We start from the raw sequence: 27,601 nt of genomic DNA on the forward strand, positions 1-27,601 counted from the left end.
CTGTCAGCAAGAAAGCTGCATGACAAAAATGCATGTTCCTGACAAGTTCCTTCCCGGTACTCTACCACTCTTGGGTCACTGTATGACTTGGAAACCCCAAGATTCCTGCTTTCTTTGGTCTGTTTTTCTGTCTTACTGGTTTGACTAAAGAAAAAGTCAACAGTTGATTAATGTCACGTCGCCTCTGCCACTGGTAGTTGTTTTCATATGACATAGCAGCTCTGAAGCCTTCTCAGCTGTTTGTGGCCTCCGGGTGTTATTAAACACAGGTGCTTAAAGCGATGTTCCTTCATGAGGGGAGTACATTTGGTATCCGGTCTTGTGAAGCCTGCATTTCCTGTCTACAAGGGATCTGCAGTGCTAGCCACAGCACAGTGGAAAAGATGGGTCGTTTAACAAAGGCTGAGAGTGAAAATATTCCTAAGTCCAAGCTCTGTCTACTTTCCTTACAGAACGGTCTTCCTCTTTATTGCGCTTCAACTTACTTTGTATTTGTTACTTTATGACTCTAAAAGCCATCATTCAGTGAGCAAATTGAGTGCCATGTGCCAGGCTCTGTTCTATGTGCTGGGGAACCAGGGTGAATAACATACTACATCTGCTCTTGTGGAGCATATATTCTAGATAAGCTAAATATCAGTTTTATTTTAAAAAGAAAGAAGCATGTGCTATGAAAAAAATGTTAAAAATTGATTGTTGATAACATAAGGGACTATAGAAGACCTATGAAAGGAAATACTATTTTATTTGAGCTGAGAGTTGAAATAACAGGGCATAGCCATGCATAAAGAAGACAGGAAATTGGTATGAGCTAGAGGAAACAGCAATATAAAAATGCTGAGATTAATATAAAAAGAGCCTGAGATGAAAGCCCGTGTGTGTGTGACCTAACTATGAGGATAAACCTACACTAGGTCAAGGGGGCCTGATAAGGGACAGTAAGGATTTGAGGTTTATTTTGTGAAGAAGGGAACCTGTTGGAAGGTTTTAACCAGAAGAACAGTCTGGCTACATATCAGAATATTATTCTAGGTGAATAGGAAACAGCTGTCTCACCAAACAGCTTTATAGGATCAGGTGCCTACCTGAGGAAAGCAGTTTCCATTCATAAAAAACATGTCTGATTATGGACACTATATATATAGTCTGCTTATCTAGCCAATGTTGACAGCCTTTCTATGCGCCCAGATATTATAAAAGTGGGATTTTCTACTTCTGAAAGTGCCTAAACGCTTAAATGTCAGTGTAACATTGAGGTCACTTGGTAATTCTAACTTAGTCATAAACAAAATTAGGTTTGAAAAATTCTTAAAAAGTATAAAATATGAGTTATAGAATATTTTTTAATTGCTGGTATTCAAATTATTTTTAAAATTTGGAATTTGTCCTAATTTATGTTCTCTATCTGTTGTAATGCTTCAGTTAGACTCTTGGAGAAAGGCTTTAAAAGGTTCAATCATTTGCGTTATTTACTGTTTTTCACTGAGAGAAAATTTGGGGCACAACCTTGGAGATTATCTTGACTACAATAGACTTATGTCTAAAATGAAGGAACCATACTTGCTTACTTTTTAAACTTTTTTTTATTATGTATTCAGTGTTCTGCCTCTATGTATGTCTGTAGTCCAGAAGAGGGCACCAGATGGTTCCTGGGAATTGAACTCAGGACCTCTGGAAGAGCAGTCAGTGCTCTTAACCATCTCTCAAGCTCTTGCTTACCTTTTTTTTTTTTTAAGATTTATTTATTTATTTAATGTATATGAGTGCTCTGTTGACTTTATGCCAGAAGAGGGCATCAGATCACACTAGAGATGGTTGTGAGCCACCACCACACCATGTGGTTGTAGAAATTGAATCCAGGACCTCTGGAAGAACAGCCAGTGCCCCTAGCCACTGAGCCATATCTCAAACCCGCATTCTTGCTTACTTTTAAATTGATACGGGATCCTTTTTATCCTGGTCACTTTAAGACAGTAGTGTTTGTAACTGGATATTTTTTCTTAAATGTACCCACTGTGTATCATAAGAGGTATAGTAGAGAGAAGGGCTGGCCACTCTTCAAGGTGTCTGTAACAAGTGTTGAGGATTACTGCTTGGGTGGAAAGAGAAGGTTGGGTGAAGAAGAAACTCCTTTAGTTTATGAGGCCTGCAGACTAAGGTTGATGTCCCAAACTCCTGGAAAAAGAAGTGCTTGCTGATGGCAAGACAGTGGAGGGTGGGGACCAGGTGAGTCCAGTTTGGACAGCTCAGGCTAGCTGAGTGTTAGAAACCCATGTGGTGATACTCACTAAACTCTGGTTCACAGGATTAAAGTTGAGGTGACAGGTCAGAACTGAGCTTATAATAACACAGGAGATGTGCAAAGTGGAGAAATGAAGTTGTGGAACTTAAATAAGATGACTTCTTGAGAGTGACCTCACTTTTTGTTCAGCAGTGGTGTTAACCTTGAGGTGCCACATATGTATGGGAAAGTTCCATATATTTTCTTACATGTTACGAAATAAAACCTTTAGCTTTTCCCATGTGTGGTGGTATCTGAGACATGCCTGTAATCATCGTAGTTAAGAGGCTGAGGCTGGGATACTCGGATTTCAAGGTTTTGGTTTTTTTTTTTTTATGTTACGTAATGAGTTCCAAGCCAGCCTGAGATACATAATGAAATGCTGTTTGAAAAATAAAACATCAACCTTTAATTAATGATGTTTTTGGTAGAAATAGCACACAAACCAACAATATCTAATATGTATCGTTAACTTAAGAAAAAAGCTTTTTGAGGCTAGAGAGATGGCCCAGAGGTTAAGAGTACTGGCTACTCTTCCAAAGATCCTAACTTAATTCCCAGCAACCACATGGCAGCTCACAACCATCTATAATGAAATCTGATTCCCACTCCTGGTGTGCAGGCAGAACACTGGGTATAATAAATACAATAAATATAATAAATAAATAAATCTTTAAAAAAGAAAGAAGAAAAGAACGACAAGGCTTTTTGGAAATTCTACCTGGCCTGAAACTTGCTATGTAGACCAGGCTGGCCTTGAACTCAAAGAAAGCTGCCTGCCTCTGCCTCCCAAGTGCTGGAATTAAAGGCATGTGACACCTCCACTGACCATCTCTAGTTTCTAAATTTAAAAAAAAAAAAAAGGAAATAAAATTCTGTTTTATTGACCACAGTTGAAACTATCAATTTTTTAGCTGAGGAAGCATTGTAGTCTACAAAAGAAAACTACAGTGGCAGGACAGTAGTATGTAATGTTTGCGTCTGAGAAAGTTGAGTGTGTACATAAATGTTGATGATAAGTGCCCATCATGAAGAAATAGCAGAAGTGGAAAAAAATCTTGTCGCATAGAAAGCCATTGGAAATACTGAATTAGCTCAAATATATTTATTTGAGTGTACTTAACTAGTTTCCCATAGAAGCACATCGACATTAGCAGATTTCTGATTCATCATTCAGGACCTCAAAACTCACATAAAGAAATGAGAAAATGCTTTATACTTTGAAAGTCTGATTTCAGAAAAGTGATGTAATGAAAACCAGTTTTAGTGGTTCTGGAGAGATAGTGTGGAAAATGAAGGTTGTCATTCAGTATTGATTTTTGAAAAGGATTACAAATAAGATTAGATTATGACTGGGAGATGGAAAAGATGCAGAAATAACAGTGGAGTTGTAGAAAGAGGGAGAAAGAATGTTGTGGGAGGCTTCAGTTGGCGCCCTTTGTGGTATAGGTTGAGAAGTGTGCAGCTCTGGGGAAGCACAGGTAAGACCAAGGATGAGGAGTGCTCAGGGGTCCTCATCTGTGTCAGGTGCCGTGACGAAAGCACAGTAGATGGGAGCAGCAGCTGTAGGCCTTGGGCCAGGAAAGAGTCTGCGGAGTCCCAGGACATTGACTCGAATTACTCCTTGTGATTCATATCTGTAGTTTTGGAAGGAGAAGTAGAGAAAGGAAGATTGAGGCTTACAAGCAAGAATGGGCATTGAACAGCTAAGAAGCAAACTACAATGCTAATACAAGAACTGTACATACAAAAGTTTTCAAATGTTGTTTGCAGATTTTCAGAAGCATTATTAGTAACTCTCTGGATTATATTTTTCACTTCAGTCTTAATTTTTCTCTCATTTGTTAGAACAGATAAAGACACAGTCTTACATCCATGAAGGTGTTAAATCAGCTTAGGTGCAATGCTTTATTTCTTATCTATTTTGACCCCTGGTTTCTACACAGTCCACAACAGGAGCATCATTATTGGCTAATGCCTCACCTCTGACTCTCATGACATCACCTTTGTCTGTAACAAATCAAACTGTGACTCCTTTTGGGATGCTGGGTGGCCTTGTTCCAGTGACCATGCCCTTCCAGTTTCCCTTGGAGCTACTTGGCTTTGGAACGGACACAGCTGGAGTGACAACCACCTCGGGATCTACCTCAGCCGCTTTCCATCACAGCCTAACTCAGAGTAAGTGGGGCTCTGTTTCAAATGAACTAATGGACCGTCCACCCACATTTCTGTTATAAAGTATGTAGAAGAAAGTCAACATGGGGGATTTCTTAGCATAGTCATGGCTGTACTCTTCACATGCGTGTGCTGTAGTGTTAGAAAACTCTGGAGCTGGGGCTCAGGCCGGCATTAGAGAAGACAGAGTCTTACTGAGTTTGAGTTAAGGGGGCCCACATGTAAAGATAACTGACAAGTCTGTTTCCCTCTCAGATTTACTAAAGAGTTTACAGCCGGGAACTCAGCATGCAGCAACACTTTCCCACTCACCTCTGCCTACACACTTACAGCAAGCATTTAATGGTAAGCAAGCTGCTTGTTCCTATTGTGTATAACTGAGTATAGATGCTGATTAAAGTTTCTTCAAACAGTGTGAATAAAATGTCAAAACATTGGGGGTTTTCATTTACCTGGATCCTCAGTGGCAACAGACACTTTTTTCTTAAGAAAAAAGGATAAATGAGATCTATTAGACACATGGGGAAAGAATTTTATTATATAGACGTGTTGCCTAATCAAGAATTCATAAAATAATTATCCAAAGTCCTAGATGTTGACAAGAAGGTTCAGCAGGTTAAAGTCCTTGAGTTTTGTCCCCAGAAACCACAAAAAAAGGTAAAGGGACCAATTCCACAAAAGTATCCTCTTCACATGAACACTCTGGTATGTGTGCCCACACATACATGCACACATACAAGGTGTTTTGAAGTCATACTCAAGTCATAGCAGTTAAAATCATTTAATGCTCTTACAGTTCAGTTCCCAGCATCTACGTGGCATCTCATAGCCATCTGTGACTTTAGGGGATATTATGCCCTCTTTTGGCCTTCATGGACACCAGGCACATACATACAGGCAAAATACCCATACAAGTGAAAACAAAACTAAAACTGTCTTTACACTAGTTTACTCTTGGGCATAGGGCAGAAATTGGAGCTGTGCATCAGTCTGGAGGCAATAGGCTATCATCAATTTCATGGTCATTCCTGTGATCAGCTGCCCAAGACTCATTCTTGAGAAAAGGAACATAAACCCCATCTGACCTTCCTGCTCTTGATTGGGCTTGAATATATTCCTGTTCTGGGATCCAGTTGGGGACAGGAGCTCTTGATGATTGTCATGAATGTGACCGCCTACAAGGAAGTAGACAACCAGAATTCTTGATGGTTCCATCTCTATGGGAGCTATCTCATATTTGGTCAACCCTACTCTCCCAGCACAAGAAAAAGATGAGTATTTTCCAAATAACTGAAGTTTAATGTTTAAAACTCTTCATTTAAAAAATTGGATGTAAGCCGGGCGGTAGTGGCGCACGCCTTTAATCCCAGCACTCGGGAGGCAGAGGCAGGCGGATCTCTGTGAGTTCGAGACCAGCCTGGTCTACAAGAGCTAGTTCCAGGACAGGAACCAAAGGCTACGGAGAAACCCTGTCTCGAAAAATTTAAAAAAAAAAAAATTGGATGTGAGGCCTTAAAACTTTTTGGATTTCCAGTTGTAGAGCTGCCAGTCTGAAAAACTTCACCATCACTTCTCTCACCCCACACTGAAGATAAAGAAGGTGTCTCAATAGCTGTCCTATGGGATCTAATAACAGTAACTGATTGAAAGAGTCTCAGCTGGTAAACAGAGGTCAAAAAAGGTTGTCTTTGCTTTTGTTTTCAGAGACAGGGTCTCTCTGTGTAGACTTGGCTGCCTGGGAACTTGCTTTATAGATCATTCTTGCCTTGAACTCACTATGTGCTGTGTGCCACCAAGCGTGAGTGGCACAAATAATAAATATTTGTGGTCTGCAGTTGTTAAAGTCATTTAGTCTTTTTTTTTAACAACTACTTAAATCATTGTCATGTAAAATAGCCACAAATAATTTATAAACAAGCAAGTAAAGCTGGATTCCAATAAAACTCTATTAACAAAAACAGATGATGGGCCAGATTTTGCCATGGGCCATGCTACACTAAACACTCGTTTAAAGAATTTCAGTCTAGTTGATAGAATTGTTTTATTCAACAATTAACCAAAGTTATTTTATAATAATCACTAACATTGATATAGTTTTTCTTCTAAGGACAGTGTTTTAATTTTTTTTTAAATGTTTTCTAAGATTCTTGGATATGAATGAATCTGGCCATGTGACTTATGATCCCTACTCATTCCTCTTCCTTTGAAGAGTTTCCTTCCCATGTTGTTATCTCTCAGGCCTGGCTTGTCATTGAGTCTTTCTTTTCCTTACTAGGGTTCTGCACTTATGGAGACTTTCTATTCTGTTGGCTCTCTGGGTCAATGGGTCCTACTCTTGCCTGGGTAACCCCTTTTTCTCTCCTACCAGTTATTTTAGAAGGATCACATGGAGTGGGTCCACATTTTCTGTCCACAGTGAAGGACAGTAGCATTAGTAGATATGGAAACTAAGCCGCCCAGCCCCAGCAGCAGTCTCACATCCTGTACCTCAAGGCTAGGACCTGCACAGACGTAGCTGGACTTTCTTTACTACCAATGTGATATGTTCACAATGCTTGGGAATTACCAGATGTCATGTTATTATGGCAAATAACTTCAATTTCACTTACAAGAAAATAAAATTGACCTAGGCTTCCAAAGAAATCAAAAGATGTGGTAGGTCCCTTGAAGATGGGCATTGTGTGATCTGGTTTCTCTGTAATCCAGCATTGGACAAGGTTATGAGGTAAATAAATGGTAAACACCTGCTGGAATAGTTTTTATATAGTTTTCAGTCACTGAGTTTCTACATCGTATGTGTAATCAACTTCTATAATGCCATCATCATGTGAGATAAAGGTTATCTTTTTAGAAATGTAATTCACAATAAACTGATTCTTCTGCTTTTTCTTTTTCCTTTTTTTCTTTTTTACAATATGCCAAACCATATCAATTTGTTTATTTTCTCAGATGGAGGCCAAAGTAAAGGGGACACTAAGTTACCACGGAAATCTCAGTGACTTCCCAGCAATCAAGAGAGGAATCATTTGACTGGCTGATGGGACCTACCTGATGGGAAAGTCTTATGTGGTCACAGGGCTGCTGTTTCTGTCGATGTTTACATTCTTGTCCCAAGCACTGTGGTGAGGAGGAAAAGGAAAGAAAATGTTACTTGAGCAAAGCCAGGTGCAGGAGGAAGAAGTGCTTTTGTGGAAAGTTAGTGACCTTTGGTCTCTTAAAGTTCCCATAGGAACTTTAAAAGAGACTCAGCTGTCAAACCCACAGAAGTATCAATTTGATTTTTTTTTTTTTTTACCCTGGGGGGAGAAAGAAGGAAGTTGAGAGGATTTGGGTAAATGGCCATCCATCCTGGGGGTTGGATCTGAACACTCTACATAAAAGTGCATAATAAAAGCAACTAAAAAGCAGAATTAACCCAGTTTGAGGAGAATCAGTCATGGCTATGTAGTGGACAGATTTGCTACAGTCAGTTGCATGATGCTCTCCAGACAGTAGCCCAAGAGTACTGTACCCTCAAATGTCCTGAGCAAACTTGAATCTTCTCCAGTATGTAGCAGTTCACAGTGTAAGTCAGTAGACTGAAAATGCTTCAGCAAAGTTGCTGTAGCACAGCGATATATATTACTATATCTTCTAGATTTTTAAAGTAAGGAAAGTGAGCCTGTTGCTCTTAACAGACAAAATGTAGACCCTTTTTGTGAAAGGGTCTATTTCATCCTCCTTCCAGAGTAGGTACTGAACTCCTCTGTGCAGCTGACTGTCGTCCGGTCTGGACTGGTTAGTATTTATTTCTACTGCTGGTGCGCAGAAGTGAGTGCTCACATTTCCTCTTGATCATGGGGTCTTTGCTGTTGGGCTGCTGCTTTGCTGCTCATCTCCTTTGTAGCCTGCCAAGAACTGCAGACGCCCAGTTCCCTCACTGTACAGTGCTCTTTACTAGTGGTACTTTAGGTGATTAGAGCTGTTGATATAAACAGTGTGCACAGCATCTGTTTCTTTGTGGGCCAGCTAAATAGCATATACATAATAGTACACTGTTTTAAAGGGACGAACCCCAGTAAGAGTACTGATGTGCACAAGGGATCACCTTTTATTTCTATCACAGTGAGACTTTATGCCCTATATCCAGTGCAGTAAAAATGTTTCAAGCATTTGGAATCTTAAAGTTTTACTAGAATTTACTTTGAATGCTGATATTCAAGTAAACCTACAGATAATTAAGATTCTTTAATTCTGGTTTCTGTATGTGAATAGAGACAATGAAGGGTGTAAAGGGGAAAACATACAATTCTATTTGGAAACTTATTTTTGCCTCAATTACATTGTGGTGTCCCCTGAATTTTAAACTTCTAAGTGTTTTCAAACTGTCTAAGAGTAGCTCTAAGTGATGTAACTTTAGTCTATATATGATGACAGATTCGTTTATATATGATGACAGACTAGCCTGGTAATAACAAGGTTGCTTTTATATTCTCATTACATGTTACCATGTACGATTAAGTTTATACAGATTAAGAGTGTTAACCAGGCCCAATTTTCCTTTAATAAGCAGAAGTCCCAAGAAGCATCTAGGACTATAATAACCAACCACAGATCTACTCGGATTTTTAATGCCTATAATTTGACTTAAGTCGCATTGGCATGCTTCATAGCCAAAAGTCGATGAATAAATAATTTAAAACTTTAGTTCCAAGAACTTGTTACAGTAAGGGAAAATGATTGTTCAGAAGAACCATTGAAGCTTGGTGTGCTGCCCAGTGCTTGTAATCCCAATACTCAGGAGGCTGAGGCAGGAGGATCTCAGGTTTGAGGCCAGCTTGGAGTATATGTCAGTGAGTCCCAGGCTAATCTGAACTGGGCTAACAATGAGACCCTGTCTCAAAAAAGAAAAGAAATCATTGGTATAATTTCTTGACTATAGTAATTTAGTTTATCAGTAAAACAAATACAGATGCTACATGAGCCCAGTAGATATTTTGGAAAGATACAGGGACGTTGAAGACAGCTTTGACTTGAACTTAGCATGCTCAGTTTCATTTGAAAGGTCTCTTAGAGGAACTTGCTCAGCTCTTGGCTTACTATAGTACCGGGTGACTTCTTTACAGACATGCCTGCTAATACGGCCTGGGCTGCTGTGCTGGAGGTGTGCTTAGGAAGGCGGCCTTTGGCTTCACTTCCTCTACAAAGGAGAAGTCAGTGCGTTTAGTCTCTTCCTGCTGATACCTGTGTGTTTGTGTGTTTACATAGACACACCCATTCATATAAATCAAATGCTATTAAAAGTCAATAATGATAATTGTAGTTTCTTAAATCCATCACTTCTGAACCATACTATATGAAGGCTCTGATGGTTCTTTGCCATCATTAGAAAACAAGATTGGTAATTCTTTTTCCTGTGTCTTTTTATAAAATTCCCTGAAGCCCTGGGCTCTAAGAATATAAGATGTAAAGTATATTCTGTTCCTGTCAGTCTTGGTTCCCTAAGGACTGCTGAGAGATCCCTACTTCAGCAACCCTCTCGTGTTATACAGATAAATCAGAGAGAGTCCTTTCTACATGTAAATACATTTCTTTCTATATCATAACATTGAAAATGGTCTCCATACTTTATGGTTACCTGTCTTTACAGTTTTTATTACTAAAAACAAGCGTATAAGTTGGTTATTTTTTAACAGAGACTTGCGACTCATACTGTATTTTTGCACTTAAAGTCAAATTATGTTATTTTTAAAATGGTGAATAACTGGAAAGGATATCTGTAGAGCAGTGTGTATCGCTAAAGAGCATTAGCAAGATCCAAATGCAGAGGTAAATCAGCACACTTAACCCACTCATGGGGTACTTGATTCAGGAAGATTAAGCTATTTGTTTCCAACTGTCTTATATTTGAAATTGCCTTCACTGATGTATAAGCTGTTACTGTACATACAAGGTGATCCTCAGTATTCACAAGCAATAACAGTCAGCAGAGCTGTCCTCGGACAGCAGTGCTGAACCTCAGTTGGAGACTGTTTGGAAGCAAAGTGTCAAGCTCATTGAGAGCCTCCAAAATAAATGCAAGCAATAATTTCTATTAAAGTTAAATTATAATTCTTCTCATGCTTCTGAGAACAGAGTGGGAAATCATGATTTTAAAACAATCTGGAGAAAAGATTTGGGGGGAAAGAAGCCAAGTTTTAATCCATAGTAAGAAAGTCCTTATACTTTGAAGAAATCAGGAAGATTTAATTAGCACATTCTTTCATGCCCACCACCCCTTTGATGGATGTTATTAGCCCAAATTATATTGTTTTGTATCATAGATGCTGAATAAGGCTTATTTGGGTCCCAACACTGGGGGAAGAACCGGGCATATACCCGTTTGAAAACTGTGGGTTTGACACCTGCTTGGAAACAGCTTATTGGAACTGATCTTAACCCAGGATATTTTTTCCCAAAGCAGATCTAAATTGTTTACTATGCAGAGATGGAAAGGGCAGGCACTCCTATTCTCTCTCCTCCAGATGCCCTCTCCCACAACCCTTTCCACCTCTACTTGGCTCAAGACTTTCTGAAATGAAAATTCTACTGTTATTGCAACTGCCATTGGTTATAAGAACTCTGTCCTTTGGGATCGTCTCTAGAACTTATCTGTCCTACTTGCTGCTACATTTGGAAATGAATTTGCCTGTGTTGGTTGACTTTAACTTCTCTGTTTGTAGGAGATTTTGTCATGTCTTTGCTCCCAGTGTAGAACTAGGGTACTTTATTTTAGGAGTGTACTACAAAAGCACACTGGTCCTTGTATTGTTATTATTATCTAGGTTTTGAATTTGTTTCCTTTGTTTGTTGGATTTTGTTTTGTTTAATTTTTCAAATTGAAAATAGAAGAATGACAAAAGTCTATACTGCAGGCCAAACTTGAGAACTGTCCTGTGCTTCAGCACGAGTACTTCTGCTGACCTGATGTTCTCTGAAGGGGCACTTTGACTTTTAGTTGTACATGTGTGACTTTTTGTTTTTGCTTTGGGGGTGCTTTTGGTTTTGTAAAAACAAAGCAGAAAAAAAGTACAGTAGTAGATAAATGATCACAAACATGTTATGCAATTTTATTTTATAAAGTTTTAAGGGAAAAGTTTAACTCCTTGTAAATAATTTCTTATCTCTGGTAAAAATGCTTATATACTCTAAACCATGCTCAGTTCAGGCCTTTGTCTTTGTTAAGTGCCTTTTATTTCTTTGTTTTTCTCCCCTCTTTTGAAACTTTTCAGACACCCTCAAATACATACTGATTAAGTCAAGGGATTCAGGAGAAAGAATCTCAGACTTGCCAAGATCATATCATGTTATAATATTCTTCCTTCTGCTTTGTGTGTGTGGACACAAGTACGAGATGCACAGTGTGTATCTAAAACCAGGAACAGCTGTTCGTGGCAATCTCTCTCAGCACTGCCCTTTTGACATTGCAGAACTTCTGCCCTGTTTGTTCCATTGGTTTGAGTTGATTCAGATGGGCAGATTGGGAAGTAGTCTTTGCACATGATGCTGGCTTCCCCTTCTGAATATCTGTAGAAGTTAATAAGTGTGTGTGTGTGTGTGTGTGTGTGTGTGTGTATAGGATAATATATATATATAGCATATATGTGTTGGTTATTGCAAGCATAATAAACTCGGTGGACTCGTTGACTTTTTCTGGATGTAATCCACTTCTCTCTACCCTTCAAATTTGGCAGATGTAGTGTGTAAGGAAGCATCAGAATAATAAGAGCATCTTGTGGGCCAATCTGAGATGGTGCCCTATGCAGACAAACACATGGGTGGCTAGAGCTAGAACCATGCAGTGGTATCTGAATACACTTTGAAGGAAGTTAGCACTCGTGTCAATATTAAAAGGTGTTTTCTTCTGGAAAATGATCTTTAAGAAATTATATAGCTGAATACCTTTTAAAACTTCAGTAAGCTTAGAATTTAGATAGTGAAAAAACACTTATAATCTGCAACATACTTGAGATTTTTAATCTCTTTATTTTCCAGATGATTAGATTTTGATCTGATTTTGTGATTATTTAAATATCTTTCTTGAACAAAATAACATAACTTCCAGAATCTAAGATTTATTTATTTATTTTAGATGTGACATGTTGAAAAAGACTAAATTGAACCAATTCTCTGTAAACAGTACAAATATATCTACAAAATACCCCATGTAAGTAAAATTTTAATTGGAAAAGGAGACTTGTGGCTAAAAAAAAGAAGCTCCTGGTAGCAGAACTGTTGTCTGGCAGCCAGGATCAGTAGTGAGTGTTAACTCCTAAACAACTTTATCTAGGGGATGTCATTTAACCTTTGTGCCTCAGATTACCCATGAGACAATTGGGTATAATAATAATTGCCTACCTCCCAGGGATATCAGAGACTTTACTATTTCAAAAATATTTTGAGTTTTTCTAGAACATCCTATATAATTAATAGTATTATCTTGCTGCAGAGGTTGAAAAGCAAATGTTTTCCTTAAAATGGATATAAAGAGCACCCTATGGTCTTTATGTTTAAAAAAAATCATTGGAATTTTAATTTAGATGCATATTTGATATTTAAACATACCATATTTATAGTGTGGTAGAATTACTAGTTTCAGGTTAAATCAAAGGGGATGACACCAAGTTTCTTAACTACCAATTGATTGTTTTAAGCTTTTATGATATTATTACCTCGTGTGATATTTTCAAGATAGTCTGGTTTACAGATAAACGATCCTGGCAGGTTATAGCTCCCTCCTCCACCTTCTGAATTTACTTTACTTGTAGTACCTGCTTGGTGGTGGAAACTAAGGTTTTGCGTTTCTAACAGTAAATCAGACCCTACACACTGCTCCTGTTTCTGTAGGTTTATCCAGCTTTGCCCTGGGGGAGGGAGCTATGTGTACTTTTAACTTAGCAGTTCATGCTTCTTCAGCCCATAAGCAAGTCGGAGCTATCAGCTGCTCAGATTGTAGGAAAATGGGAGAAAGAAGACAGGATTTATTTCCTACCAGGAACAGAGGTAGGGATGGTCAGAGTAGAAGGAAACATGATTTCCCTAGCTCCCGGGAGGAGATTAAGATCATTTTATCTCACCTTCTATTAGTGCATAAAACGTTTCTCTTTAAAACAAAGGAACAAATGGATGCAGCAGTTTTTGCTGGGGCTAAATAGTGTGTAAGAGAGAGTGAGTGTGAGGGAGTTTAAATTACAGCAGAGAGACCCGGGTATTGTGTCGAGGAACAGTTACAGCTCAAGCGAGTTAGGAGAAAGCACTGGGCCTAAGCAGCTAGCACATCTGGGCTGACCCCAGAACTGGCTTGGACCTGGTCAGTCTCTAAGCCCTAGGTGTTTGTTATTGTTTTTCTAAAGTCCCTTTTGGCATTTTTATTGATTTTTTTTTCTCCTCCAGATAAGGCCTTAGTTCATAACCTTTAAGTATCAACTATGCAGATAAACATACTCTTTATTTTCTGCATTTCCTTCTTGTTCCTTCTTCAATAAAAAATGTTAAGATTTCAACCCAAAGTAATAAGGTTTAGGGGGTTTGTCGAATGTGTGTGTGTTTCCTCTGGGGAATTATAACAGCAGTCTAAAATAGATGCATTGTCTGTGTTCATCTGTCCTAAAATGTGAACTTTACATAAAAAGCTAGCTGAAGACCCTTTTACCTGTGCAGACCTGGAGTTAGTGTCGTGGAGCATGTTTGTGCTTTTATGAAGTCCCCAGTGTGTTGTTGAGAAGTTCAGTGTTTGGTTGACAGAGCTGAAAAGATGGCTAAGACTGATTGAAAAGAGCTTCAAATATTAATGTTGAGTTCTTCGTTTCTTTTGGTCTTTATTCTTGCCTTTGGTGTTGAGCTCTTAAGTTAGCCACTTGTTCCACTACAGTATAAGTTGCTTGTGGTTAGATCTAGGGAGGAAAGGCAGATTGTTTCCACATCCTCTTGCCCGCCACTTTTCTGTCTGCTCTTTGTGCTCCAACACAAAGATAGTATAAGTGGATAGTTTGCATCTTAGCAGAGGGCACAAGCATAGGTTATCTTGAGTTTAGTGGAAATGCCTTCAACAACCTGATGCTAAATGACACTTTTCTCATGCACACTCTTAGTACCATTTGCTTTAAGGTGTTTATTTGTGATCCCCTTGTGTTGTGATGATTCTGCTTCTCTGTGTTTCCTATGTATTTCCATTTCATAGCAGTTGGTATTCAAACTTTGTATACTTTAACACTGCTATCCAAACTGGTCAGGAACACATTTTGAAGTCTCAGTAGTACAATTAAGGTTCTGTATATAGTCCAGAACTTGGGGATTACTGATGATTGGAATATTTTCCTCTTCTCATTTATATTAAAAAAAAATTAGATCTCCTAGGCTGAGGGTGTAGCTCAGTGGTAGAGCTCTTGTCCAGCATTTGCAAAGCCTGGAGGTCCAGGTCCATAATAACAATAAATAGGTCTCATTTTTACATAATACCAGTACCTTTCAAGTTTCATCAGAGGAAATACAGTCTTCATTAGGGCTCATAACAGCCTGCCTTATTTCCATGCCTCCTCTAGAACAGAGCTCTTTTGCTAAGGTCTATCTGAGCCAAGCCGACCTTTAAATCCTTAGTCCCAGTTTTAAGTTCCTTGGAAAACTATCATTTGCCCTCACGTTGCTACAGTTACTTAATTCTGGTTTACCGTGAGTCTGACTGGTGAGTGCTTGGTGGTAGAGCTCTGACTGATGTCAGATAAAATGGCTTCCCTGAGGGAATGTGAAAGTCAGTGGCTCCATCTGTCTTCAAAGTACATTTAGGAATCAACAACTAAGAGAAGCCATTGTCTGCCTGTGTGACAACTTGTGCTTAAAAGTTCACAACCATATTGTGTTTTCTGTACTTAGAGCCATAGACTTTCCTCCTTTCTTGCTTACCTCTACTGTTTGCAGAAACATTATACCCTCTCAGAAAATTGATTTTTTCTCCCACACTGGCAAAATTACCAAGGATTTGCCCAGTTTTAGCTAGAAACATAAAAAGGGAAATAAATTTTTATCAGTTGGCAAAAGTATTTCTTTTAAATAGAAAGTTGAGCTAACTTTGGAACAGCTTTCTTGATGTTTCAGCTCTGCCTTCATAATAGATTATACATACCTTTTTGACATGTGCTCAGCAAGGGCCTTCTCCCACACAGCCTCCTCTAATTCATAGTTAGCACCAGAGAAGAGACCAAGCTTTGCAGTGACCTGTTGTCAACTGAAATTGAAGAACTGTCTTATTCTAGAAAATATTGGAGTACTAAACCATTCTTGGAGGAGAGTGTGTTCATTTGAGCCTCCCCAAGCTTCCTCTTGTTAAACAGTATCAAACTTTAAGGAGAGGAAAAGAAATCTCTATCTGATGAAAATTTTGTGCTCCAAATAATGAAATAAAGTATAACCAAGGTGGCTAAGAGTCGGGTATTTTCTCTCTTTGCTGTGAGCAAGGTTTGTTTATGAATGCAAGAACTACCATGGATTGCAGACCTATTTGCTATAACTGGAAAACAAGAGTCTGAATTTTAGTCTGCTGAAACACACATTTCCAACCCTCTTTAAAATTTAGAAAGGGGAGACTTTTCTTTAGTAGCAGAAGGAAAAACAGTTATTTATTCCTGAATGTCCACTCTGCAGAGCTGCTCCCACCAGGGAAACAGTCCCTCCCCTTTCGGCAGCTCCACCCTGCACAGATGCTATCTTGTTTGCAAGCCGTCTCCCACAAAGGAGCCTGAGGAGTCCATGGTCCTTTAGGGGAGATGCCCCAATTACTGTGTTGCATCTACTCTTAGGAAGGTTGTTTTTTTTTTTTTTTTTTGCTAACTTGAAGGATTATATGCTGTATTTCAAATAAGTGTGTGACTTAATACTTTGAGACTTTTTTTTCCCTCTAAAAACTGGACCTGAATGCAAGCTTTGAGTTGGTATTTGTAATAATCTCAGGACCTGAAAGATTGTAGCATTTAGTGTGTCTTAAAAATTATGTACTGTACCAGCCATGGAGTTTTGTAAATATACCTGTCTCCCTTTTTTTGTATTATTTTAGTAAATAAATAAATAAATTTAATAAAAGGGGATGGTGATGACATGTATGTGTTTGTCTGTATGTGCGAGTGTGCGTGCATAAGGCTCTTTTAAGACAAATTGGTGCTTGTTGAATTTCTAGTTAAGCTTAGCAGGAATATGGACAAACTGCTGCTGTTGACCCTGCACTAAGCAAGGAGGATGTCCATCCTGCCTTTCCAGTAGTCTGTCTGCGCAGTACTAGTAAATGGGAAGTAGAATCTAAGCTCTTCTCCACAGCCGTCTTGCTGTTGCGATCTTGATCTAGTTCCGGCACCCTTTAAACTTGGGTACGAAAGTTTCCACCCTTCCCTGATTCCTGGTTTTAGAACTCAACTTTTCTAAGAAAAAAAAAAAGGCAGGTTTAAAAAAATAACAGCAACAAAAGAACTGCACATTTCATAAGACCCCTGATGAATTTGGGACATGCGAGAACATTCCTAAACGTGAACTTGCCGGCCTGGCCCATGATACACTCCTTCAGTGCAGGGACTCTGTTCATCTTACTTTGCAGCAGCCCTGTTCATATTCCAAGTGTAACTAGCAAACCTATTTTGAAATAAGAGCCTTATTTGATTCAGAATAGATGTTTCCTGTCTATCCTTTGTGACAGGACCTTTTACATGAGTGGGTTTTTTTTTCCTTTTGTATATGTTATATGTGTGTTGTATTAAATAAAGAGGACTGTAAATATTACTCCCATGTCTCTTGTTTTACTACGCTAATTTGGGTTTAAATGCTCCACCGTCAGCAGGGGTTGAGACTCTGTATTATACTGTACCTGGGCACCATGGGCAATGGAAGGGCACAGCTTGCTCATTGTGTTCCTAAACAGTTTGCAATCACTTGACAACATACAGTTGTCAAGAATTATTCAAACTTTGTGTACAAAAATGTGCTCCCTTGCCAATGGACATTTGAGTTCTGTTTTAGAGCAACGGGAAGACTCCGAGGAGTAGAGAAAGCTTTAGGTGGACCTCCAAGGACAGGTCAGGAATTGGTAGTCAGGAAGAAGGGGCAAATAGATGTGCTCGAGATGTCCATTTGGGTAGCTGAGAACGGCAGATGGGAGAGTCCTTCCTGTAGGCAACAGCATGGTGTGTGTTGAATGATATGTAACAACGCATAGAAAAAATAGACAGGGACATAGACACCCCCCCCCCCCAATAAGAATAGTGGTTTGAATGCTTGTTTTCATTTTTGGTTTCTTGAAGATGAAAAGGACTTCTAAGATTTCAAATAGCACCAGCGACTTTGAAGTACCAATTAGCTGTGTCTTGCCTGTTAATCCTGTTGGCCTCGGAAGCACTTCTTAACGCCTCCCCAGACCTCCAAAATACCTGAGTTAGTAATTAGGCATGCCAGGCGGTTGTGGCTGGCAGCACTCGGGAGGCAGGCAGGTGGATCTCTTGAGTGTGAATGCAGCCTGGTCTACAAAGCAAGTTCTAGAACAGCCAGGATTGTTACACAGAGGAAAAATTGACATAATTACTCAATGGCGTCATCTTTTGTCAGTGTATAACTTTGATGTATTAAAGGCACCATTGCATATTATTCTAAGAGTTTATTTTTGCTTACGTATGTGTGTCCACTTGTGGGTATATGAGTGTGCATGTAAGTGCCCATGAAGGCCAAATGAGTATTGTATCCTCTGTAGCCAAAGTTATAGGCAATTGTGGGCCATGTGATGTAGGTGCTGCAAGTTGAATTTGGGTCCTCTGGAAGAGGAATGAATGTGCTCTTGGGCACTGAGCCATCTCTCTGGGCCCCTACAGATGCCATTGTCATCAGTCAAGGTATTTAAAAGATCTGTTAGTGGGTCAGCGAGGTGGCTCAGTGAGTAAAGATGCCTGCTGCCAAGCCTAATAGCTCGAGTGTGATCCTTCGCCCACATGATGAAAGGTGAGAACCAACCTCCTGAAAGTTATCCTCTGACCTTTACATATTCATGCATTCCCACACACTCACTCTCTAAATAAAATGTGCTTTAAAAAAATCCATTGTTGGTTTGACACACTGTCTTCCACAAAGCAATAAATAAGTAATAGCTTTGCTATTATTCGTATGCACTAATTTTTTTTTTTTGGCATGGTTTCTCTTTGTGGCCTACACTAGCCTTGAACTTGCAATCGGCCTACCTCAAACTCCTTAATGCTAGGTTACAGCTGTGTGCTATTGTTTCTGGCATAATCTTGTTTCATCATTTATTCTGTATATAAAAATGAAACTCAGAAAACTTTATGAAGAAAGTCATCCAAAGAACTAAAGGGTTTCCAAATAAGCTAATAGTTTAGAGAGCAAGAAATAAGTGGGTTAGACCAATTCTGTCATGTGGACCTGAATGGAGACCAGGTGGAGACATAGAAGGAAGTAGTACTAGACTGGAAAAATAAGTGTGTTAGGGTAAGCTTCTAACACCAACAGAGGATTAAAGATGCTGAGTTTGGGACCATCTTGGTCTACAGCTATAGTTTCAGGCCAGCCTGAACTATATAGTGTGACCCTGACTCAAAAGGAAGAAAAACTATGCGGGTTTTATCTTACAACATGGAAGCAACAAAATGGAAAGCGACTTAGGAAAGGGCCAAGATGGAGTTTCAAGTCAGATTTAACAAATTGTCTACAAAGGTACTTTGCTTTTACATATTCTAGGAGTGAGTGTGTAGAGATTTGTGTCTATGTTTCTAGCGTTACAGCAATAGTGTAGGAATACTGTCTAACATGGTAAGACTGGCTGTATAAATCAGATTAACACTACATAGCATGATTTTTGGTTTGGTTTGGTTTTGATATCAAAAAGAGAGTAGTAGGGGAAACCCTGTGTTTTCCCAAGTACAATGAAAGTTGCCTCTTGTCTAGGTGTCTGTGTGTGTGTCTGTGTGTGTGTATATATATATATATTAGTATGTTTTGTCATCTCAAAAACTTGTGTGTCATTCACATGTGCCTTGACGTAGCTTGTCCTTTTCTGTGTGTGTTTACCGCTCTTGTGTCCTGGCATGTGTGCCTTCACTGCCTCCCCACTAATGTTTTTACTGGTAGGGTGGCATATGTGAAGGGGAGAACAAGTTGTCATTAGACAGACGGGCTCACATGGCTCCACTAGGAAACTCTGGCTGAAGATGTGTTCTCCCTGCCCCGCCGTGAGAATGGTTGGGTTAGACGTGGAGAGCACCTAGCCAAGTGCCTAGTACATGCTAATGGCAGCTACTGCAGTCATTCTGTCTGCTTCTCAGCGCATGCTTCCTCTTTCCTGTCCCTCCGAGACAGAAGTGTAATAACCTTACAAAAATCTTGATCACTGCTTAGCACCCAGGCATGGAAGAAACCCGGCTAAAATGCTTTTATGGCAGGTGTCAGAAACTCCTAATTTAGAAAGAAAGGGGAATCTTGTGTAGCTGAGCAGACTTTCAGAAGCCACCAGGTGCAGGTGAAGCTTTATCTAGTGGTCACTGAAGCCCACCTCTTCACAGGTAGCCTGCTCTCTGCTGGCCTCTGACCTTCTTCATAGCCCGTTGGCTGCTGCAGTTCCAAACTGTATGTAAGCATTTATGGCTTATAATGTGTCAGTCCAAAAGCATTCTCTTCCCTGATTATGCACTCTGTCCTGCCGTCCTTTCATCCCTCACCCAGTACTGCCCCATCGTATAAGCACCTGTCCCTTTTTTGACATGTTCCCTTGTGCATAAATCTTGGTCAGTAGCATTGCTTTGCGCGCGCTCAGACTTAATGTATACAATTGATGCTGTGCTATAAATGTCTCCTGCCTTATCTGTTGGGTTAGTCTGCATTGTTCTGTGTACTCGTGTGCTTCTGAGGTCTGTTGCATCATTTTTCCTGAGTGTGTATCCTATCCCACTCTAAACTACTCATTCCCTAGAGGTGGATACCCTAGTTCGCCCTTAATTCCTTATTACCTCAGCAAAACAAAACAACAAAAGCTGCAGGTCGTCTCTCTTTCTGGAAATTACTTGCTCATCTTTGCCAATCTGGTCAATTGTACGTTTTGTCTTCATTGTAGATACTATTCTCTTGTCAGTCTTAGATGTCATATTTTATTCATTCCCTGTCTTTTAGTTTCGTGTATGGCGTCCTTTACTGAACAGAAATCCTTGTTTTTTTGTTTTTTTTTTTTTTTTGGTTTTTCGAGACAGGGTTTCTCTGTGGTTTTGGAGCCTGTCCTGGAACTAGCTCTTGTAGACCAGGCTGGTCTCGAACTCACAGAGATCCGCCTGCCTCTGCCTCCCAAGTGCTGGGATTAAAGGTGTGCGCCACCACCGCCCGGCAAATCCTTGGTTTTTAATACTTGAATTTAGCAAGTATTGCAGCACACACTCAGGAGGCCAAAGCAGGAGAATTATGAGTTTGAGACCAGCCTAAGCTACATAATGAAACCTGATCACAAAGGATGGGGCTGGAGTTGAGTGAGAGTATTTAGGTGTTTTCAGGGGTTGCTTCTAACATGCTTCCTATTCTAGACCACAAACTTTCTCCTTGAAGATGAAGCTTACCTTTATTTTCTCTTCTGTCACTCATTTGTCAGTTTTGTATACTAATGCATTTCCTGCAGACCACCTAGTAATCCCCCCCCCATCAATTCGTAGTGCCAGTTTTATCCTCTGTCCAGTTCTCATGTACAGAAGGGCCTGCTTCTGAGCTCTGAGAATATGAAGCCCGGTGAGACTTGGTACGTCGGCACCAGCGCCATACTGCTTGCCATTCCTGGGGACTTAGAGCATGCTTTCCATTGAGTCCCCAGTTGTCCACAGCCCACCTGGGTTGAGTAAGCCAATTGTGATTTTTTTTTCTTGTCTGTTTTGTTTTTTGAGACGAGGTTTCTGTGTCACAGCCCTAGCTGGAACTAGCTCTTGTAGACCAGACTGGCTTTGAACTCACAGAGATCCGCATGGCTCTGCCTCCTGAGTGCTGAGATTAAAGGTGTGCACCACCACTGCCCAGCTAGATTTTTATTGTCATATAAATTTCACATTGTGTGGGGCTGGAGAAGTTGCTTGGTAGTTAGGAACACCTCTTCATGCAGCTGGACCCACATGGCAGCTAACAACCATACATAACTCTGGCTCCAGGGTATCCAATGCTTCTTACCTTGGTGGGCACTAGGCATGCACATGGTACACAGACATACATGGAAGCAAAACCTTACTTGCATAAAAGTGTAGAAATCTTATATTTTTAAAAAATTTCACATTGTGCTTGGTATGGGTAGCACATTCCTTTAATCCCAGCACTCTAGTGACAGAGGCAGGTGGATCTCTTTGAGTTCAAAGTCAGCCTGATCTAAATATCAAGTTCCAAGATAGAGGTATACAGTATGAGACCCTCTCCAAAATAAAAGGAAAAAAAATCACATTGCATTAAAAAAATTAAACTGAATGGGGTAGAGAGTTGGCTTAGGAGTTCAGAGCACTGGCTTCTCCTCCAGACGACCTGGGTGGGATTTTCAACACGCACTTGACAGTTCGTAACCATCTGTAACTCCAGTCCTGGGGCATCCAGTGTCCTCTGGCCTCCTTGGGGAACAGGCACATACATGGTGCACAAATAAACATGCAGGCACATTTTTTTAAATTAAACTTTCCTTAGTTACTTTTCTGTTGCTATGAAGAGACACTATGACCAAGGCAACTTTTAAAGCATTTAATTGGGGACTTTCTTGAAGTTTCAGAGGCTTAGTCCATTTCATCATGGCAGGGAGCATGGCAGCAAACAAGCAGACATGACACTGGGGCAGCAGCTGAGAGCTCTCATCTGATCCATAAGGCATACGGCAGAGAGAGAGAGAACTGGGCCTGGTACCTTCAACAAGACCACCTCCTAATCTTCCCCAAAATGGTTTTGCCAACAAGGGACCTAGCATTGAAATATATGACCCTATGGAGGCCATTCTCATTCAAACTACTACAAAGTTGGAATTTTTACTTAGATAGAATTAAATTTATAAAGTGGTTTAAGAATAGAATACAGGCCAAGTCTTCTTTAATCCCAGCACTCGGGGGCAGAGACTGGCAGATCTTTGTGAGTTCAAGGCCAACCTAGTCTAGAGACTGAGTTCCAGGACAGGCCCCAGAGCTACACAGAGAAACCCTGTCTTGAAAAACAAAACAAAGAATAGAATACAAATTTCTTTGTGGTATATTGATATGTTCATTTTTTCAGATGGTTTTTGCCTTCTGTGCTCTACGCTTTTCTTTGTAAAGGTCTTACATATTGTAGTTTAACTTACTGATAGTATAGTTTGTGAAAATATCCTAGTCTCTATTATTTGATTTTTGTTACTTGTGTTAAAGAATGTTATTAGTCGAACATGGTTTCACACTTTTGTAACCCTAGCTCTCAAAAGCTGAGCCAGAAGGATCTTGAGTTTGAGATCAACCTTGTCCACACAGACTCTGTCAAATGTCAAAGCAGGAGCTGAAGGGGGTAGTTAGGTAGAGAAAATAATAGGGAAGGAATGAAGTCATATTAGTAGGGGGCTGGAGAGATGGCTCAGTGCTTAAGATCACTTGTTACTCTTCCAGAGGACCCAGGTCTAGGTCTAATTACCAGCACCCACATGGCAACTCATAACCATCTGCAACTTTCAGGATATTCCACGCCCTCTTCTGGTTTCCCTGGGTACCAGGCAGGCACTTGCTATACAGACATGCATGCAGGCAAAACCCACATACCCTTAAAATAAAAATTAAAGTCCTTTGATTATTTTTGTTTTTAAAGTATTAGATTTGAGGGTGGCAGGATAGAATTCTTCTAATGGAAATAATCCTAGGAAAGATAAGGAGAAAGAGTTGTAATGCATCGTATTTAAAATAGAGCTCGTGACTGAGCTCTGCTGTCTTCTCAATCCCCTGACTGCTGAGACTGCAGACTGCCTCGCCAGTTTACTACTGATTCCTGTCCATACTGCACTGTCTTCTTCCCGCCCTCATCTTTCTTCCTCCTCTGAATGCCGCAAGTGTGCAGCGAGGCTCCTTTCCTTTCTCCTGGTCCTCTGCTTTCCCCCTTTCTTTTTCATTTTCTTTCTTTCTTTTTTGCTGTGCTAGAAATAGGGCCCAGAGACCACTGAGCCGCCACGCCAGCGCTTGCCACGTGGCACTCCATTTTCTCACTCCCCCTCACTGCTGTTGCCGCAGGATCTGGCCTTAAATAGAAAGTCCTTCTGTTTCAGTTTCCTGAGTGCTGGATTACAGGATTGCACCACCACACCCAAATGCCCACTAATTTTTCAAATTTTATGATATACCCGGCACTTTTGCTAAACATTTTTAATTTTGATGGTGGTAATATTGGGGATTGAACCAGAGTCTCACACATAGGACGCATGAACTCAATGCATGAGCTGTATCCTGTCATTAAACTGCCATACTCTAGTATTCCTGTTACTGTCCAGTGAAATCTAACCAAACCTAACTGGGGTTCTGTGGGTTGAGTGCAGAGGCCAGAACGCAGCAAGCGCTGTGCCGCTGAGCTGCAGCTTTTACCCCAGTGACGACCACCTGTCAACACAGTGATGCTTTGTTTCCTCATCTAGGTCTGGGACTTTGGTTCTTGGAACCTTAGACAGGGTGGCCATCATGACTTTATTAAGTGTGGGGCTTATTCTGATTTTAGTTGTGTTTTATGAGATGGGCTCAGGCTGGCCTGGAACTCAGCCACCTTCACCTCCCAGTCCAGGGATTACAGACGTGTTGGAGTACCATCTCGCCCAGCTTGCAGTTTGTGAAGCTATTTATGAAATAAAGTTGCTTGGAAGTGTAGATCATATGCACACACAAACTGAATTATTTCAAGTATGTTTTCTAATGTTTACATAAAGCAACAGTCACAGAAAATCCTTAGACATGCACTCACAGCTCCCTTTATTTGTATCATGCTTTATATCTTCTTCTCAGTTTTCACACTCCATTTTGCTTATGCACGTCATCTTTTCGCTTTTATTCAATCTTGTCATTCCTCCCTACTAATTTTTCAAAGAACTCTGAATGTCACTGGGTACATGCTCATTGTGGTTGTATTTTTAAAAGTATTTATGTGTATGAGTGCTTTTCCTGCTGGTATATACGTGCAGCACATACACGCAGTAGCTACTCATGGAAGCCAGAAGACACCGTATGCCCTGAAGCTGGACCTACAGTAGGCATGAGCACTGCAAACTGCTCACGTCCTCTGCAGAACCACTCGTGCTCCTAACTGATGAGCCACCTCTCTAGCCCCTAGTTTTCATTTCTTCAGTGAGATCTAACCTATCCTCACAGGTATAAAATGGCATCTTCTTACTCATGTTTTACCTTTCTCTTTTTGTGTGCCTGTTAGTTAAGTAGTATATTGAGGGTAAGATATTTGTATATTCCCAATTTATCATAAAATTATGTATTTCAGGAAAGTTTCCAGATGGGCTTTTTATGGACTAAACTTTCTAAGTCTAGTGTTTAAACACAGTTGAGCTGTAATTGTTACTTTTTCATTTCTCACTGAAAAGTGTAATTTTGTTGCTTTTCTTCCCTTTCTGGGGCTTCTGTTCAGAAAATAATGTCATTCTAATGCTTTGTTTTGGTGCTCTCAGATTTCACTGTTTTGTGTCCAATTTAGTTTTTGTTTGTTTGTTTGGTTGGTTTTTGGCTTCTGTAGCTTTGGAGCCTGTCCTGGTTCTGTTCCACAAACTCACAGAGATCTGCCTGCTTCTGCCTCCCAAGCGCTGGGATTAAAGGCATGTGCCACCAACACCCTGCTTCCTCTGTTTTTTTTTTTTTTTTTTGCTCCAAGACCTTTGAGTTGGTGATTTTTATTGAACTTGAAATGTAGCTGAGACTGACTTTCTCTTACCTCTGTATTCACCATCTTAGTGCTAGGGTCACAGAGGTCACAGGTTTGTACCACCACACCAGGTTTTACACCTCTGAAGGTCAAACAGCAGGCCAGTGTCTGCTAGGCAAACACTCCCAACTGAGCTGCATCCCAGCCCGTTTCCCCATTCCTAATCTGATTTGTTCCCCTTGGGTTTATCTAGTGGCCTGCTCACTTATTTTCTCATTGTGACTGTCCTCTTAAATTAACTGGTATTTTAACCCATGTTTCTGTGTTTCTCTGGGTTTATCCGGTGGTATGTTGGAAGAGATGAGGCCAAGGTCCTGAGACAGACTAGCAAGTCAGTTGGGAGCACCAGCTCTGTCCCAGAGCAAAGCACAGGCCCCAGTTCAAACACTAATCAAACCAAGAATCTGATTTCTGCTTACTCTTCTTGGAAGCTGGTTTACAGTGTGCATTCCCAAGCTGCTATGTCCTCCTACACAGATCTCTACACTTTAGAATGTTAGCTATGATTTCTTTGAGTCCCAGATTTAAGGTGTTTTTTTGGTCTTTGGTTTGGTTTGGTTTTTTCAAGACAGAGTTTCTCTGTAGCTTTGGAGCCTGTCCTGGAACTAGCTCTTGTAGACCAAGCTGGCCTCGAACTGCCTCTGCCTCCTAAATGCTGGGATTAAAGGCATGCGCTACCACCTGCCCAGCTTGGTTTTGTTTTGTTTTGTTTTGAATTTTATGTGCATTGATGTTTTGCCATGGGTTTTGGGTCCCCTGGAACTAGAGGTACAGACAGTTGTGAGCTGCCATGTGGGTGCTGGGAATTGAACCCAGGTCCTCTGGAAGAGCAGTCAGTGCTCTTAACCACAGAGGCATCTCTCCAGCCCCAAAGTATGTTATTTTTTTAAAAAAGAATATCTGAGTTTGCATCTTCCAGGCTTTAGGGACATTACTAACCTAAGACCACTCCAAACTAAGTTTTTAGCTCAGGATTTCAGTAACACATGGAGTGAATCTTAATGTATATGCATGGTATGTGCAAGGTTAAAAACTTGTGGGAGGGTCCCTACCCTGTCACTCACCCAGAGTTTCAAGTGACAGAAAAATCCTAGAAAAAAGCCAAAGATGATCAGTTTTGTAGTTTTTTGTTTGTTTTTGTTTTTGTTTCATTATTTTCATTCCCAGCCATGCATTCTATAGGAATCTATGGCCTGACCTTCTACTGTGCCAGACTGAGGCTTTGTTCCCAGAGGCAAGTTCGAGTGCACAGTCCAGCCTCCTCCTCCCCTCAGTGTAGACTGCCAGGACATGCTGCAGGCAGGACCTCTTGCCTGTCCCTCCTCCTCCCCTCAGTGTAGACTGCCAGGACATGCTGCAGCAGGGCCTCTTGCCTGTCCCTCCTCCAGTGTAGACTGCTAGGACATGCTGCAGCAGGGCCTCTTGCCCGTCCCTCCTCCAGTGTAGACTGCCAGGACATGCTGCAGCAGGGCCTCTTGCCTGTCCCTCCTCCGCCAGGGCATGCTGCAGCAGGGCCTCTTGCCTGTCCCTCCTCCGCCAGGGCATGCTGCAGCAGGGCCTCTTGCCTGTCCCTCCTCCTCCCCTCAGTGTAGACTGCCAGGGCATGCTGCAGCAGGGCCTCTTGCCTGTCCCTCCTCCTCCCCTCAGTGTAGACTGCCAGGACATGCTGCAGCAGGGCCTCTTGCCTGTCCCTCCTCCAGTGTAGACTGCTAGGACATGCTGCAGCAGGGCCTCTTGCCTGTCCCTCCTCCAGCCTCTGTGTTCTGGCCTCCTTTTCATTTGTTTCGGCTGAAATCAGGCTTCAGAAAAGTGGTTTAATTTTTTTGTTGTTGTTGTTGTTTGGGTGGTTTTGGTTTTTCAAGACAGGGTTTCTCTGTGTAGTCCTGGCTTCCCTGGAACTCATTCTGTAGACCGAGCTGGCCTCGAACTCACAGAGATCCGCCTGTCTGCCTCCCAAGTGCTGAGATTAAAAGTGTGCGCCACCACTGCCCAGCCAGAAAAGTGGTTTTTATGTTAAAGTTTTCACAAATACTTAAAGGTGTTCTATATTGACAGAAATCTTTGCACAGCTAATTGTATAAAATGTGAAACCTATACATCCTCTGTATTTTTTTATTGAAATGCCCAGGTAAGAATACAATATAAAAATAGTTAATAGTTCTGTTTAACTATCTCCACACAGCCCAGTTCATAAGGCAAACTGTTCTGTGACACCTCTGGTCCGTCTGATAA

General features: G+C 40.7%; 1 protein-coding gene across 6 annotated transcripts in view; it reads left to right on the plus strand.

The window, feature by feature from the left end:
* The window catches only part of LOC121435610 (ubinuclein-2), a 74,278-nt gene extending 46,677 nt beyond the window's left edge, over positions 1 to 27,601 (plus strand). For 4 of the 6 annotated variants that reach the window (XM_041635065.1, XM_041635067.1, XM_041635066.1 and 1 more), the window contains 3 exons: positions 4,228 to 4,459; positions 4,712 to 4,801; positions 7,406 to 17,248. In XM_041635065.1, the coding sequence (XP_041490999.1) occupies positions 4,228 to 4,459; positions 4,712 to 4,801; positions 7,406 to 7,455 (372 nt within the window). In that variant the 3' untranslated portion in view covers positions 7,456 to 17,248. Of the gene's footprint in view, positions 1 to 4,227; positions 4,460 to 4,711; positions 4,802 to 7,405; positions 17,249 to 27,551 lie in introns of those variants that run through there. The other 2 variants (XM_041635069.1, XM_041635070.1) reach the window with 2 other exon arrangements.

Source organism: Microtus oregoni, unplaced genomic scaffold (genome assembly GCF_018167655.1).
Source record: "Microtus oregoni isolate MIOR12 unplaced genomic scaffold, Mior012 000046F_ref0000063, whole genome shotgun sequence".
NCBI lineage: Eukaryota > Metazoa > Chordata > Mammalia > Rodentia > Cricetidae > Microtus > Microtus oregoni.